The 17109-nt window shown below is 49.6% G+C and overlaps 1 protein-coding gene across 6 annotated transcripts in view; it reads left to right on the top strand.

The window, feature by feature from the left end:
• Pik3c2b (phosphatidylinositol-4-phosphate 3-kinase catalytic subunit type 2 beta) overlaps nt 1–17109 on the top strand; it is a 66014-nt gene that overhangs the window by 15896 nt on the left and 33009 nt on the right. For 5 of the 6 annotated variants that reach the window (XM_048430743.3, XM_048430741.3, XM_048430742.3 and 2 more), the window contains 8 exons: nt 2866–3881; nt 6847–6947; nt 7871–8025; nt 10463–10583; nt 13924–14035; nt 14184–14263; nt 14819–14882; nt 16449–16595. In XM_048430743.3, the coding sequence (XP_048286700.3) occupies nt 2952–3881; nt 6847–6947; nt 7871–8025; nt 10463–10583; nt 13924–14035; nt 14184–14263; nt 14819–14882; nt 16449–16595 (1710 nt within the window). In that variant the 5' untranslated portion in view covers nt 2866–2951. Of the gene's footprint in view, nt 1–2865; nt 3882–3913; nt 5536–6846; nt 6948–7870; nt 8026–10462; nt 10584–13923; nt 14036–14183; nt 14264–14818; nt 14883–16448; nt 16596–17109 lie in introns of those variants that run through there. The other variant, XM_048430744.3, reaches the window with a different exon arrangement.

The raw sequence follows: 17109 nt of genomic DNA, 5'->3' as shown, positions 1-17109 counted from the left end.
TAACTACCATTACCCCACTGCGGGCCAATGAAATCAGAACCAATCGAGAGAGTGTGGGCTTTGGTAGCTATGAACAGTCCCGCTGTGCTTCTTAGACACAGCTTAAGGACCACAGGACACACTAACCTGGTCATTGTGTGCATTAGGTCAGTGCCTCCAACTCTTTTCATGTATGACTTCAGAAGCAGAAGGTACCAACCCCGGAATAAGTGGCAGGCTCTTGGCACTAGAGACATCTGACCTGAACTTCCTATCTGGCTTCCTAAGGGCTGAGGATCAATATTCTGGTGGATCCATACCCAGGCACCGAGTTTCACCTGTTGTTGAACTTTGAGTAATTATAAAGTCTGCTAAGTAGAGCTGCGCTGTACACTTCTATTTTTCTGGGGGTTAATTGACATGTCGTAAGCAGCATATAGTTAAAGTGTACAACATACGTTGGGCATATGAACACACTGGCGAAATCATCACTACTGGCAAGATAATGAACGGGCTGGAGCCGTAGCTCAGGGGTAGAGTGCTTGCCCAGCATGCACGGGCCATGGCTGTGAGCTCTGCAGAAAGGGAGTGATGGGGAGAAAAGTAAAAAAAAAAAAAAAAAAAAAAAAGAGAGAGATAATGAGCACATTCGTTGCTCCTCAAAGCTCCCGTGTGGCTCATGGCAATCCTTCCCTTTCCTTCCCCAGATCAGCATCCATCTGTTTTTCCTCACAGTCGCTCAGTTTGCATCTTCAGAAATGTCCTATAAATGCAACGATGCATACTCATACACTTTGTCTGGCAGGCTTTATTCCACAGAGTTAATCTGAGGCTCATCCGTGATTTTACACTTGTCAATAATTCTTTCGTTATCATTGCTAAGTAGCATTCAATCATACATATGTCGATGGATCACTTTTTGTTTTGAGACAGGGTCTTATGCAGCTCAGGCTGGCCTTGAACTGTTTTGTTTTGGTTTTGTGTCTTTCGAGGCAAGGTTTTTCTGTGTAGCCCTGGCTGTCCTGGACCTCACTCTGTAGACCAGGTTGTCCTCCAAAGATCTGCCTGCCTCTGCCTCTGGAGTGCTGGGATTAAAGTCTTCCGTCACCATTGCCTGGCAGTCTCAATGTAGCTAAGATGGACCCTGAGCTTCTGATCTTGCGTGTACCTCCTGAGTGCTGGGATCACAGGCGTGCGTCACCACACCTGGTTTTATGTGTTTCTGGGGTCAAACCCAGGGCTTTGTATACGCTAGATAAGCCCTTTACTATCTGAGCCTCAGTCCCTACCCAGATGTTGCACATTTTCAAAAGAATTATTCACCTGCTGATAGACATTTGGGTCATTTCTAGTTTGGAGATATTATAAGCAAAGCTTCTATGTTTACTACGTGAGGCTTACTATTATTTACTTGCAGCGCTGAATAGCTGATTATTTCTTTGTAATGCTGGGCACCAAACTCAGAACCTGTGCATGCTAGGCAAGCATCCTACCGAGAGTCAGAGCCTCAGCTCTGTATTTAATGACTGCGTCCAAGGCTCTGTAGCTGTGGATAGGTGAGTCGTAGGGAGACATGTGTTTCCCTCTGTCAGAGGCTGCCTAGTTTCCAAGGTGGCCCTGACGTTTTACATTCCTACTAGCTGTGTGTGAGTGAAGGAGAGCTGGCCGCTTTTCTTTGCTAATTTTAACTTTTAGATTTATGTCTTTTTGTTGTATGTATGTATGCCTGTTTTGCCTGGTGTATATATGTGCATATACACCATATATGTGACATATGTGTCTTCTGCCCTTGGAGGACAGAAGAGGACATCGGATTACCTGGAAATGGAGTTACCAATGGTTGTGAACCACCATATGAGTGGTGAGAACTGAACCTGGGTCCTCCCCAAGAGCAGTCAATGCTCTTAACCACTGAGTCATCTCTCCAGCCCCCTTTTCATTAACTTTTGTTTTGAAACATCTCCCACGTCACCCAGACTGGCTACAAGCTCCTGGTTTCTGCCTTTCCCTCCTGAACGCTTGGATTATAACACGTGCCACAATGCTTGATTTAATTTTTCCCGTATGGTACTGGGGATCAAACCTAGGGCTTCGCACCTACTTGGTAAATGTCTGCCACTATGCCTTGTCACTAGAACCCCTCGCCTTCTAATTAGAAGATACTTAATCTTATTATTATTGTGTGCACGTGTAATTGGAATATGTGTGAGTGGGTGTGCTAGGCGTGGAAGTCAGAGGACAACTTTCAGTACTTGGTTCTCGCTTTCCGTGGTGAGTTCTGGTGATCAAACCCAGCTCAGCAGGATTGTGCTGAAAGTGCTTTTATTTCTAAGCCATCTCACTGCCCCCAGCTACCAGTAGTTTTTGAAAAACATTTAGGCCGTGCTGGGAATGGAATCTAGGACTACTGGACAGACACTTTGCCATTGCGTTCCACCCCTAGACAGCTGTCCTCTTTCCCTCAGGAGACCCTGCTTCCCACTTTCACTCTTGGCTGATGAAATGATTCTTTTCATCTTTTGAATGATTCCTGAAAGTTGTCCTCTGATCTTCATGTGTGTCCATGGCATTCATACCCTTCCCTAACAACAAACAAATACTTGTTAAATAAGTCAAGTGCCTCTCTCTTTCCTTGAAGCATTTGTGATGGAAGTAAGGATAGGAATTAGGACCAGAGATGGAGACATGCACGGAATGACGGCTGGATAGAGATACTAAAGTTGTCCTGGTGTCTCTTTCTTTTCTCTGTCTCTCTGTTCTTTGCTTCTGTTGCGGGCACTGAGGAAATGGGTCCTGGCCTAGATGATGTCACCCTGTTGTCACAGTATCAGAGTACTGATAAGTCTTGCTTTGTAACTAAATTACATTTTTACCCCTTGCCTGCAGGTCCCAAGACAACATGTACCAGCCATACAGGCCTGACACTGGCAGGAAGTAGGAGGCTTCATTGTTTCTTGCGCCCGCACCTCATCATGTCTTCCACTCAGGGCAATGGGGAACACTGGAAGTCCCTGGAGTCCGTGGGCATCAGCCGCAAAGAACTGGCTATGGCTGAAGCCCTGCAGATGGAGTACGATGCTCTTTCTCGGCTCCGACATCACAAGGAGGCGAGCAGGGCTAAGCAGAACACAGAGCCCTCTCTTATCAGCTGGGATGAGCCCACTCTGGACTTCTACAGCAAGCCAGCAGGCAGGCGGACAGACCTCAAGCTCTTGCGTGGTCTTTCTGGCTCTGACCCTACCCTGAATTACAACTCCATTGCCCCACAAGAAGAACCCCCCAACTCTACCTCCCAAGATCCCCAGCCTGGCCCAGATCCCTGGCCCAAGGGCTCCCTGCCTGGAGACTATCTCTATATTTTTGATGGCTCAGATGGAAGGCTCTCTTTGTCCTCAGAATCAGGTGACACAGGTGGCTCAGGCAAGAAACTATCCCCACCTCCTCTGCCTCCTCGGGTCTCCATCTGGGATGCCCCTCCCTTGCCTCCCAGAAAGGGGTCCCCCTCACCCTCCAAGATTGCTCAGCCCACTGACATCAACAGTTTTTCTCTGGTGGAACAGCCACCTGACAAACTGTTAGGGCCCCAGGACCCAGAAGAGGAAGAGCTACCTGATGGTGGGGGACAGCGACACGTGCTGGGATCTGTGGACTATGATGGCATTAATGATGCAATCACAAGGCTCAACTTGAAGTCAACGTACGACTCAGAGATGTTGTCGGATGCTACCAGGGGCTGGAAGGAGGGCCGGGGGCCCCTGGACTTCAACAAAGACACCTCTGGAAAACCCGTGGCCCGGAGCAAGACGATGCCCCCTCAGGTGCCGCCCCGAACCTATACTTCCCGATATACCAACCGAAAAAATGCGACACCTGGCAAGAACCGCCGGATTTCTGCTGCTCCGGTGAGGACCTACCTTCCTGTGTGTTCATTCAGAACGTGGACTACGTTCTCTTTGCCATTCCAAATTCAGATCTACCAAGCACTCACAGGCCCATTTACTTCTCTCTTCTACTTCTGCCTTTGGAACCTTTGGGTGCTTGTGGGGGTTGAGAGGGAGCCAAGCTAGACTTTCTTGTTGGGAGGTTGGGCCAAGAACACCAGGAAGGGTCTGACTCCTTTCTTAGGCTAAGTTTCAGTGTCTTGGTCAAAACAGCCCATCTGGGGGCAGGTGTTTTGGTATCCTGGCTGTTACTAGGTACTTCCTTCATGATGTAAGGACTGACTGACTGACTCTGTGGCTGAATGGTGGGGGTGGGACTTGAGCTGCTTCTTACTCCTGCGGCCAATGCTGCATAGCAACTGTACGGCCCTGATGGTCGTCCGTAGTGTTAGCTGTTGGTTCTGTGCTCACAGAATACCCTATCCAGATCTCTACATCAATCCTGTCCAGTGCTCCAAAGTCACACAGCAAGAAATGGCAGAGCTGGTATTAGACCCTGGTCTTGTTTCAAAGAGGGGTCTTTCTCCCTCTCACCTTCCTCGCTGCTTTTGATTGTGACGCAACGTTCACCTTCCGCCATTTAAAGGCGTGTAGTTCAGTGGCGTTAAGTACAGTTGCACTATGGGGGTGTTTACTTTTAGTCATTTTCCTCCCCTGAAAATATCTAGAAAAAGGCCCAGCAGTATAATAGTAATGCTTTGGCTTATTAGTATACATTATAAAGTGTAAAGTCTACTCTTCATCCCAGCTGGCTTCTACAGCACCCTTGATAAGGTTTCGGTCCATAGAGTGTCAGGAGTATTGCCGAAGGTGGGACCTGAAGGCCACCTTGCTTTTACCCCTGACTTCTGGACACATTGCTCCATGAGTCAGGAGGCTGCTTCATAGCTGCAGACTTCTGTGGCTGCCTATGCCCCCTCATTCCGCCCTCCTCCCTCCTTACCATTCATTGTCTTAGTGCGCTGGGGCTTTCCCACCTCGTGTCCAGCTTAGGGATTACTTCCAGCTCTGCATAGCTACACAGTCCTTCCTTCCTCTGCGTTTGCAGAGCGAGCCCCTCAAAGCCTAGTCAGGGTGAGCTGCAGCACCAGAGTTCAGGCTTTTTAAAGGCTCATCTCGGAGGTGGGGCTGCTCCTGCTATTTATAGGGATGGGGAGAGTCATGTCCTTAGCTCAGTTCCTCACACAGAGCCCGGCCTGCTCACAGAGGCAGGCAGCCTGGGGTAGGTGGTCACCCCTGTCTTCCCTCCCTCATCATGCATCATCGGAGTACCGACATGGAGCCTGATCTGGTTCGGAGTCTCCTTGAAGAAGCAAGGGCAAAGCAAAAAGCTCTTGCCAGTTCTGGAGTGGGGGAGGCAACGCGGCAGTGGTCCTTCCCACCTCAGGTTGGGGTGAGGGCTCAACCTGCTGGGAGGGGGAGCCCCTTGAGCTCTGTGCCTATACCCCCACCCCGCCTTCGCCGGAAGGATCCTTCTTATCCCAGGCCCACTGAGCCATCTCTGGAAATGGCTGGCTCCAAATGCCAGCCTGATACCCCCGCTACCAGCCTCTGCCTGGCAGACTCCTCAGGCCAGCATCGAGTGATGCCACCAGGGCCTGCCAGCCGGGCAAACGTAAGTGCCTTTTGTTTTCTTACAGTGCCAGGGAGTGGTACAGAAAGGGCATGAAATGGCCTTCAGTGGCCATTCTGTTTTCTCCCTCTCCCTCTCTTGCCTCTTCTTTCTCTCTCTGACTCTCTCGCATAGGTTAATTGCTGACAGTGGTACTATTGTTTGGACTGGGACACAGGCAGACGCTTGGCAAAGCCAGGGCCTCACATGCCAACTGCCCCCACTGCTGCCTTCCCCTTTATGTGCTACCACCCCCACTCTACACACCCCCAGGGGAGCATGACTGACCGGAGGGAGGGACACTTGAGGAAGCAGTCAGAGTATTCAGTGAGGAGCTGGGTTGCTACCTTCTGCCCTGAGGGACAGGGAGTGCATGAGAACAGCTGAGGGGGTGAAGAGAGGTGAGGTGGCACACACAAACCACAGCCCTGGACACCCCCTTTCCTCCCCGATGCAGCTGTTAGAGCCTGCTGTCTTTCCCGGATGCAGCCTGGAACTCCATGGAGCCAAAGTGCCATTCCTGGGTGGCTGCCCCAGGCAGGCCTGTGAGGCTTGTCAGTAGCAGCTTTCTCCTTATCTGTTCCTGTCTGTGGCTCATTGGAGGGCTTCCTGAGTGTTTGAGAGCACCCCTGGGATGGGAAATGGTATGGGACCTGGCTTAAGGATCTCAGCGCCACATGTATGTTCTGGGAGAGGAAATGGGACCAGTCCGAACAGGCTGCCTGGATCCCTAGCTGCTTAGAACCAGCAAAGCCTACAGGAGTCCAGCCAGGTCCTCTCCAGCAAAGATCCTGCTTTGAGACATGTGTCTTCTTTCTGAGAAGGCACATGCGTCTGAATCATACCCACTCCTGAAGGACTCAGTCTTTGAGTCTGGTGTCCGGGGCCTTGGATGTTGAGGCTTTTGTGTAAGTCCAGGCCTCACTGGGGACCATTTGGCTGAACACCTGCCTGGCCTAGTTCAGCTTACCCATATGTCTCTAGAGCCTTCCCCGGAAGACCTTGCCCACTGGTGACCATTAGCACTGTGTTACACACTGCCTGATCGGCCACACTGGACTGGTCAGACATGTCCGCCTTGCAGAGCAGATGTGGCCACTCTTGTCCACTGCCCAGCGTTTATGTGCATCCCAGGCTTTGGCTCCTTTTTCAGTTTAGTCTTTGGTGTCCTAGGTTGGCAGATGATGTACTTCTAGATTCCTTACAACGTTAAGTCAAAAGTCCTTATACACGGACTGTCTTTACATCTGGGAGGCCATGCAAAGAAGGGGTGCTGTGAGAGAAAAAACACTGTCAGTTGCTCTTCCCTTAAAGGTGGGCTCCCGGCCCCACACCATCGCCAATGGCCACGAACTGTTTGAGGTCTCGGAGGAGAGAGACGAGGAAGTTGCTGCGTTTTGCCACATGCTGGATATGTAAGAGTTGAAGGATGGGGTGGGGGAAAGAAGGGGGTGTGTATGTGTGTTCATGTGTGGGTGTACTTGATATGTAAGAGTTGAAGGATGGGGTGGGGGAAAGAAGGGGGTGTGTATGTGTGTATGTGTGTTCATGTGTGGGTGTACTTGATATGTAAGAGTTGAAGGATGGGATGGGGGGGTAGAGGGAGGTGTGTATGGTGTGTACGTGTGCGAGTGAGTGATTGGAGGATTCTGAGTCTCTGGAGGAGGCTACCTGTTCTTTTAGAGGGGAGGAAGCGCTACAATAAATAAAATTCCACAGAGTGGGAACTCTCCTCCAGCAAATGTCTGCAGGTTTTTATGAAACCTTAGAAGTTTGCTAGGTATAGTGGTACACGCCCTTAATCCCCGCACTTGGGAAGCAGAGGCAGGCAGATCTCTATGATCCAGCCTGCACCACGTAACAAGTTCCAGGCCAGCTAAAGCTATGTAGTGAAACTCTGTCTCCAAAGAAAAGAATTAGAATTTTGCACATTTTTAGTAAAATTCAGCCTAACTAATTATCACCTCACTTCAGGTTCTGATACTCAGCTGTCCTTAGGAGTAAACACACCTCTCAGTGAAGAAAAGACTTCTCTTGTACTGAAGAGAGAGGAAATGGATTTCTAACTATTTATTGGTTAAATTCTGTTAAACTTAGTATGGGAAACTCCTCTGGGAGTTCTTGCTACCATTCCAATACTGTGGGGATTGTTTCACAACTGTAGTGAGATGGTAAAAGTACAGCTTCCCAGGGCTGCCTCCCCCCTGCCCCAGCCTGGCCCACGGAGGAGGGGGCGAGCCCAGTAGAGACAGGAAAGCCCTTGTGCCTTAGGGTCAGAGGGGCCCTCATCGGGATTCTTTGAAGACACAGCAAGAGTCCTTCTTTTCTTCCTATACAGCCTTCGGACAGGCTCTGATATCCAGGACTATTCCCTAACTGGATATGTCTGGAGTGCTGTCACCCCGAGTCCAGAGCATCTTGGGGATGAGGTCAACCTGAAGGTGACTGTGTTGTGTGAGAGTCTTCGGGAGCCGCTCACTTTTACCTGCAACTGTAAGTTTGTTGGGGATATATGAGTGTCCCTGGAGGTGAGGTGGGAGAGCTGGGTGTTGACAGAGATTTCTGTCCCACCAGGTCATCACACGGAGATCTACATTAATTATAAACTGATTGCCCTAGTATCTCAGGCTTCTTATTAACTTTTATAACTTATATTAGCCCATTATTCTTGTCTGTGTTAGCCAGGTGGCTTGATACCTTTTGCGGCGATACAGTCACATCTTGTGTCCTCTGTGTCTGGGTGATGACTGCAGACTGACTCTTTCCTGTTCCCAGGATTCTTCTGTTCTCCTTGCCCCGCCTATACTTCCTGCCTGGTTATTGGCCAATCAACATTTATTTAAAATACAAGTAACAGGGTACAAACCATTGTCCCACAGCACCCCCCTCTTTTTTTTTAAACAAGAACTCTGAATCAAATCTCCTTTGTTTAGCTTTTCTCCTGACCATTATCCATAACAACTTGTAACCAACATTCTAAACAAAGAAAAACATCCATAATCCATTTGGAATGCGGGTGTAGTTTTCCAGACTACTTTCTGCCAATTAGGGGCACTGATAATCTTATGGGGACCTAAAGAAAATTTAGAATTATGGTCAAGTCCTGACTGGAATATTCTGTGAGGCTTGATCATCTCAGCCAGCAGTCCTGAAACTGTTCTGGATGCAGAACTCAGAGGAAACTCCAACAGAGGTCCTCTGAAATGTTGGATCAACTGGGCCATCTGCTCCTATTGGAGATTCCTCAGGGTGGTCTTCCTTGATCAAATCTGATTTTTCTTAGCCCAGAATGAATCCACAGTTTCTCATTTCCTGTGGAAACAAAAGCAAAACCTCTTCTCCAAAGTAACATACCTTTTAACTTAAATTTTGAAATCAAGGCATTTTCAAAATATATATGTTGGCTTAATCCAGCAGCATTTATAATCAAATGTCTTTTAGCAGTTTTTAATCCTTCCTTAGCAGTCATACAGTTCAAAGACAACACAATAATATACTGTATCCAGAATCTCTGGATTTTTCATCTTTACGTGGCTTTATTTTAAACTCTATTTCTGTTATTTTTATTTTTAATTTTTGGCTTTTTGAGACAGGATTTCTCTGTGTATCTTTGGCTGTCCTGGAACTCACTCTGAAGACCAGGCTGTCGTTGACATCACAGAGATCTGCCTGCCTCTGCCCCCCAAGGTTTGGGATTAAAGGTGTGTGCTACCACACCCAACTATTCTCTTTTTTTTCTTTTTTCTTTTAAGGACTTTATTCTCTTTTTTTTTCCCTTTCTCCCAAGCCTACATATATTTTTAAACACACAGTAAACCATTTAGAGGTTTTCTTCATCTTTGACTCTATTGTGTATATCTTTTTCTGACCACATGAGTCTTTAATTTGCTAAGCGATATGACTAGAATTAAAGCCATAGCTTTGACGGTTGGATCCAGCCCATTCCTTAGCCGTTTTCTAGCTTCATGGCAGAGGTACTGGTTGGAGCCATGTTTATTGCACCAACTCTATGGCATTTCAAGGTTCTTGACACCACCAAGAAGCATGCTGTCAGCAATTCATAAACACCATTTAAGTGTTTGGTGGCAGGGCCTCTTAAAAGAGTTGCGAAGTTTCGCAGCTAAAGCTGAGTCAGGAAGCCTCTCTTAAATGAGATGTACTCGCCTCTAGCAAAGAGAGCAAACTCAAGAAATTGCTGCTACCAAGAAGCCATGTTTAACGCTGTTATTTTGTGTCTAGAATTACTTCTCACGCTCTCTCAGGTTTTCTGTGGATGCAGTTGTCCACACATTGGGCACCATTTATTGAAAGAGATTTTTGTCCCACCAGGCCCCACAGCCATTTAGTCCCAAATAAACACACAGAGATCTACATTAATCATAAACTGGTTGGCCTAGTAGCTCAGGCTTCTTAATTAATTCTTACATCTTACATTAACCCATTATTCTTGCCTGTGTTAGCCACGTGGCTTGGTACCTTTTTTGGTGAGGCAGTCGCATCTTGCATCCTCTGTGTCTGGGTGACGACTGCAGACTGAGTCTTTCCTGTTCTCAGAATTCTCCTGTTCTCCTTGCCCCACCTCTACTTCCTGCCTGGTTGCCCCGCCTATACTCCCTGCCTGGCTACTAGCCAATCAGCATTTTATTAAAATGCAATTGACAGGGTACAGACCTTTGTCCCACAAAAACTGGGTTTTGGCCTGGGGAGTCCTTTAGCTTTGATTCTCACCTCACTCACTCTGTAGCCTGAATGAGGGGCAGGGGGCGGGCAGTAACTTTCCCCAACCCCAGGCTGTTTGTTTGTCTGTCTTATCTGGCTATTGGTGGAGACACTACAGATGGAATAGCTGGTGATAAAGGGTCAAAGTTGGGAGGCTCTGCCCGACCTGCCCAATGTCACTGCCCTTGCTCTTCCACCTTGCTGCTTACAGGTTCCTCCACTGTGGACTTGCTCATCTACCAGACCCTCTGCTACACCCATGATGAACTGAGGGAAGTGGACGTGGGTGACTTTGTGCTCAAGCCCTGCGGACTGGAAGAATTCCTGCAAAAGTGAGTGAGTGGATTAAGGGACATGCGACAGAGGTGACACCTGCCTTCTGGCTAGGAGAACGAGGGAGGCTCCTAGACACCTGCACTAGGTTCAGCATTTGCTGCTGCTCTTCCCTAACCCTGCAGCCAGGACTTCTGCTTTCTGGGCACAATCTCAGCCACGTCGCATTTTCCCTCTGAGCTCCATCTTCCAGCTGGGTTGGCTGGAGCCCGAGCCAAATCTGCTGTGGAAAGAGCTTGGAGCTGGGGTTAAGCAAAGATGAGGTCGTATCTGTGTGCAGGCTTCTGGTTGCTGAGAGATGTGTGTTGTTTGTGGAGGGGCAGTGGCAGGTTGCTTTCCTACTCTAGAGGACACACAACTACTGGGCAGAAATACCCTTAGAGAATCAAAGGGAGAAATTACAGTGGCTCTTGCTGGCTTTCCCTTGCCAACATGCCTTTGTTTCCACTGGCCTGTGCAGCTGGTTAGCCTCTTCCTAGGCTGGCTTCCAGCTCCCTCCAGCCAGTGCCCTCTGCAGAAGGCAGCTTCTCTGGAAAGTGTGATGTGGGATCAGCTAAGAGAAGCCCTCTGCACTACCCTGGACTGTGGAAAACTGGGGTGGGGTAGTCAGGGCTCCCACTCCCAGGGGTAGCATGTGGCAGCAAACACCAGGAGATCTGCTTTCCTCCATCCAAGCTCTTGTGTGGCTACTGCACCATCTGTGGCCCCCTTAGAGGGGGAAGCAGAACTTGGGGGGAGAGAAAGACAAGGCCTGTATCCCTCACGTTAGCACTTTCTGTGAACTGTGGAGCTTTGTGGAGCTGTGTATTTTCCCTCCAGATTGATAGGACTCAAGATTCATTTTTTTAAAAAAAATATTCGTTTCTTTTCTTCTTTTTCTTTTTCTTTTTTGTTTTTTGAGACAGGGTTTCTCTGTAGCTTTGGAGCCTGTCCTGGAACTAGCTCTTGTAGACCAGCCTGGCCTCGAACTCACAGAGATCCCCCTGTTTCTGCCTCCCAAGTGCTGGGATGGGATGTGCCACCACCGCCCGGCTAAATATTCATTTCTTAATTGTGATTTCTTCAGCACTGGGGATAGTAGGTCCTCTCTGGCCTCTGCATCCTCATTTAGAAGCTGAGAAAAAAGAAGCAGGCCCACCCTGATACAGTTCCTAGGAACCCTCAACCGTATTCCACATTGTGTTCATTGTGTCCTGGCCTTCCTACATGAACAGGGAGGGGTCCTAGATACAGGGTATCCTGGAAACTCTAGCCCTGTGCAGCTTATCATTGCTCGGAGGGAACAGGACTGTGGTGGGTAAATCAGACATCAGACCCCAGGGAACACTATTTATACTAAATTCTGGTTTTCCACTGACCAGTTGTGAAGCCAGCTTCTCAGTGTCTTCTGTAAAGAGTGGCCATGTTTTAGGTTGGGGGTGTAGTTCACTGGTGGTAGAGGTGAAGCCCTGGGATCCATCTGTGCAGCATACACACACACACACACACACACACACACATACACACCTGGGTTCCATCTGTGCAGCATACGTGCACACCTGCCCCACCACAAACACAGACCTACACACACACACACACACACACACACACCTGGGATCCATCTGTGCAGCATACACACACACACACACACACACACACACACACCTGGGTTCCATCTGTGCAGCATACGTGCACACCTGCCCCACCACAAACACAGACCTACACACACACACACACACACACACACACACACACACACATACACACAGACAGGATGAGGGTTAGTGTGAGAAGGACCTGATAAATAGTCAGTGGATACCAGCGGCCAGGGCCCAGCCCCAGAAGAGGATTCGAGGATTCCCGGGGCTCTGAAGAACACAGATGTGACATTTTCCCTGCAGACTCCCCATACTGGAGCCCCAAGTGCAGAGGTCCTGGGAGATGTCAAGTGAAGTGTTCCCAATGAGCTGGGACCAGGTCATGGTCCTTGGTCGTGTCCCCCACTCCTCCTCCGACGTGTGTGCACAGCTGAAGCCCTTTCACCGACAAGTTGAAGGAAGTCACTGGGGACATGACACCTTGACTCTACCCGTCCACCCTGTATAAAAGCCTAGTGCTGGTTCCCGGGTGGAAAGGACCAGAAAATGGCTAGTTCCCAAGAAGCCCTGAGGATTGTTTCCCTGGCCTCCCTGGAAGGGCCGATACTGAAGGGGAGTGTTGCTCCAGGATGCAGGCAGCTCTGTGATAAGAACCTTGAGACAGTCCTAGGGGAGGTTCGGTTTCCTGCAGCCTCCCTCCCCCTCTCTCCACCACTGCACTCAGTCTTCCTACCTCACAGACCCTCCTGTGGGCCTGCCTGGCGGTCCAGCCTCCCCATGGCCATGGTTCAGTTTTACTTTAATCTTAGCTGATCGGAGCACATTTTGCAGGTCTGGTCCCCCCAGGATGTGGAAAACCTCAAAGTCTAGGGCTGGTTTTGTTTGGCCTGTAGCCCTGTACTTCCAGAGGTTTCTGCACCCCTCTTCCCTTTCGCTCCCCTCCATTCCTCTCCATTCTAGCTCAGATTCCCATCTCTGCAGAGGAAGGAAGGCCGTTTCCGCCTTCTGTTCCCCAGATGCTATTGCTTGGCCCGGCCTGCAGCAATGGCCTCAAGTGGGGCTTGTTCAGCCCTTTCTTGTGGGTTTCCTTTCTGATTAAGGTGTGATTTGGGGGAGAGGAAGAGGTTGGGTGGTAGAGGAACTCAGCAAGCTGCCTCTTCTGAACCACGAGTCTACTGTGTGGGTGCTGAGCATCTAGAACTGCACCTATCTTTTAGCAACTACAAAGACTTACAGAGGATTCACAGTCTGGCAGGGTGTGGAGGGAGGGGAGAAGCGGGACCCGCTTCAGGATAACGGTTCTGGAATTCTGGTGGGATTGCCCCGTTTGTCCTCAGCACCCTGGTAGGTAACACACAAAGAAGACTGAACGTCAGAGTTTGTGTCATAGACCATTTCCCTCCGGTTATCAAAGTCAAGAAAATAGGATTTAAAGAGCTGCCCCCTAACAAGCCCCGCTCTGTAACCCAACTCTATAGTGGTTCCTGTCCTGAGAATGAACCGTGAGTCATTATTTGGGTAGCTCATGGGTTAAGTGTCATGGGCGGCTTTTATTCAGATAAACCCCATGCCTTTCCCCATGCTTTACCATGACATTTGCAGGAGTAAAGGAGAAGCCCTACAACACAGCCCCTTTCCCCTTCCTCTCTCTCTTCCATTCTCCCTCCCTTCCTTCCTAGTTGTCTCTCCCCAGGCTAAAGTATGTGTCTCTCCTCCCACTGAGTCCCCAGGCACTAATGTTCTTGTCTCCCTACACCACCAGTAAGCATGCCTTGGGCAGCCATGAATATATCCAGTATTGCCGCAAGTTTGACATCAACATCCGACTGCAGCTGATGGAGCAGAAGGCCATACGGAGTGACCTGGCCCGGACGGTATGTGCTGGAAATGGCCGACGACTGTGCATACCTGGGGAGGGAGAGTGGACACAGGATACAGGACATCAGGTGCGAGTGAGGCAGGCAGGCTAGGTTGGGAAAAAGGCCTTGCACCTGCCTGACCAGGACACTGCTCACTCCTCAGGTGAACGATGATCAGAGCCCTTCCACCTTGAACTACCTCATCCATCTCCAGGAGAGGCCAGTCAAGCAGACCATCAGCAGGTGAGCGTGGGGACTACCTGGTGTAGTTTCAGCAGGATCGGTGAAGAAATGGTGCAGATGTACTTGCCTGGTTTCCTGCTGGCATCATAGAATTCCGTAAGCGTCTGGGACTTTGGCCCAAGAAACTTGCTAGGAATGTCCTTAGCCCACTCTTCCTCCCCTCTCTCCGAGCGGTGGTTCTCAACCTTCCTGATGCTGCGGCCCTTTAATACAGCTCCTCACAGTGTGCTGACCCCCGCCCCCCACAGCACATCGTAAATACAATTACACTCCTGCCATTTCATAACTACTTTTGCTGCTGTTAGGGATTGTCATGTAAGTTTCTGATCTGAGACCCCACAGGTTGGGGACCACCACGCTAGCGCTTTTCCTGTCCCTTTCTAGGTGAGAGGTAGCAAAGTGGAAAAGATCCCTTTTCCGTCCTCTTGGGGGCACAGGAAGAGTGGGGACTCCTTCACCACATCAGAGTCAGGAGATAGAAGGGAAAATGTGGGCCTCTGGGGCAGCCACTTTTTTGTGATCTGGCCTGTGATTTTTCTCACCCCATTCCCCCAGGCAGGCCTTGAGTCTTCTGTTTGACACTTACCACAACGAGGTGGATGCCTTCCTGCTGGCTGACGTGAGTCCACACCCTGGGGCTGAAGAGAGGAGCTACTGCAAGTTCCCTTCTTCCCTGGTTTCCTGCAACCCAATGACAGTCTGTCAGTGACGCCTTCTTTTCAGCCCCTAGTTCTGGGCAAGTGAAACACCCCCTGGCTGGGGGGCAGCTGGCAAGAGTGTCAGCAGGTGTTCTGTCCCTCTGTGACAGTCAAGAGGTGGACTCTGAAGGCTGTCTCTGGAGTAGAGCACCTCTGAACTAAGGGTGTGGTCCCAAGCCAGAAGGTGATTGCGCGCGCCTTTAATCCCAGCACTCGGGAGGCAGAGGCAGGCGGATCTCTGTGAGTTCGAGGCCAGCCTGGTCTACAAGAGCTAGCTCCAGGACAGGCTCCAAAGCTACTGAGAAACCCTATCTCGAAAAACAAAAACAAAACAAAAAAAAAAGAGTGTGGTCCCAGGCTTTTTGTTGTTGTTGTTGTTGTTCTGTGAAAAATGCCCAGGGATACCCTCTGAAGAGACTCTGTTGAGCCTGCAGGCTTCACACCTTCAGGGAAGCAGCAAGTCCCAAGGCTTGATCCTTTCCCTCCTGGACCTGCACAGGCTGCAGGCCTCAGAGCCACTTACACAAATAGCATGAAGCTAAAGCAAAGTTTTGGAAGTGGTCTTCAAAATTCAAATCCCCTACCAGGCATAGTGGCACAGGACTTTAGTCCCAGCACTTGGGAGGCAGAAGCAAGCAGATCTCTCTGAGTTCCTGGCCAACCAGAGCTATAGTGAGATCCTATAAACACAGCAAAATATCAAGCCCGCCTCCTCAGTTGGGTTTTGTCTTGGATTCTTCTCTCTGGGGTAGTGTGTCTAATTCACCCTCCACCCACTGTTAGAATCCACTCTGAGCAGCCTCTACAATAACACAGGCACTGAGATCTTAGACCACTTTACAGTGCTCTGTGTTAGTTTAGGGGGTGGGTAGAGCTGCGGTGCAGAGTGTAAGACTTACTTTGGCCTTGGGGAGCTGGCGTGGTTAGGGAAATGGAAGGTTCCGCTATTCGATAGAGGATGACTGTGGATGTTGGGAGGGGAAAGCTTTGTGAAGGAGTAGGTGTCCTGGTCCCTAATTTGAGTTGACATTAGTAGTCAAAGTCAGACAGAGGCGGGGATTTCAGCTGAGAAAATACCCAGTGTGGAGGGGAGGGAAGAATGTGGCGAGTCTACGGCATTGGCCATCCTGTGGCGAGTTAAGAAGTCGTGTGAGAGTAAGTGGGGCCTCAGAGTGATTCCCTCAGCCCCTTGCTATTCCCTGCCAATTGATTTAACACTGTAGGCCTCTGGTGGAGACCTGTGTGTGTTTGTATAGCAGAAATAGGCCATCACTTCTGACTGGAAATAAAAGCTTTAGTGGTGTCGCTGACAGGCTAGGGAGTGTGGATGTGGCTGGCCCACTCAAAGAAAGAGACTGAATACTGGAAAATAAAGTATGGTTTGTGGAATTCCTCCTTAGAGTCATTAGCCCCTGCACACCCTTTAAGACTGGGTCATGGGGAGGCATGGAACTGAATCACGTGTTTTATTGTATGGCCTCCCGCAGGGGGATTTCCCACTGAAGGCGGACAGGGTAGTCCAGTCTGTTAAGGCCATCTGCAATGCCCTGGCCGCCGTGGAGACTCCTGAGATCACCAGCGCCCTCAACCAGCTGCCTCCCTGCCCCTCACGCATGCAGCCAAAAATCCAGAAGGTAAAGGGTCCCAGGCGTTAGCGTGAGACAGGGACAGGGATGTTCACAGGTAACTGAGTTTCTGATTACCAAGTAACTTGGTATTCATTTACTAAAATGCTCTTCTAGCAGGGCGTGGTGGCCTACGCCTTCAATCTTAGCATTTGAGAAGTAGAAACAGGTGGATCTCTGTGCGTTTGAGGCCAGTCTGATCTACACAGTGAGTTCCAGAACAGTTTGGGTTACATAGTGAGATCCTGTCTCAAAACAAACAAACAAATAAGGTTCTTTGCCATCATTTATGTGTTAGCAGTTCAGACACAAGAGCCCCTGGGAAATGGATGTGAAGCATGTGCCCCCTCCTTAAGCATAGGGGGTGGTCTAGCGTCAGTCTCATGGGAATAGCCACATGAGCCAAGAAAGGCTTTATTTAGTCACCAAGGATTTGCCTGACAATTTGCTTATCCATGAGGGTGCAAAACCAAGTCAGGGGGCAGAAATGCCAAGTGGAGGGGTTCCACAGGGGCTGGTGGGC

The sequence above is a fragment of the Myodes glareolus genome, chromosome 5, assembly GCF_982192425.1.
Source record: "Myodes glareolus chromosome 5, mMyoGla1.1, whole genome shotgun sequence".
NCBI classification, from domain to species: Eukaryota; Metazoa; Chordata; class Mammalia; order Rodentia; family Cricetidae; genus Myodes; species Myodes glareolus.
The sequence above is the reverse complement of the archived record's forward strand: the minus strand, read 5'-3'. Positions and strand labels throughout refer to the sequence as shown.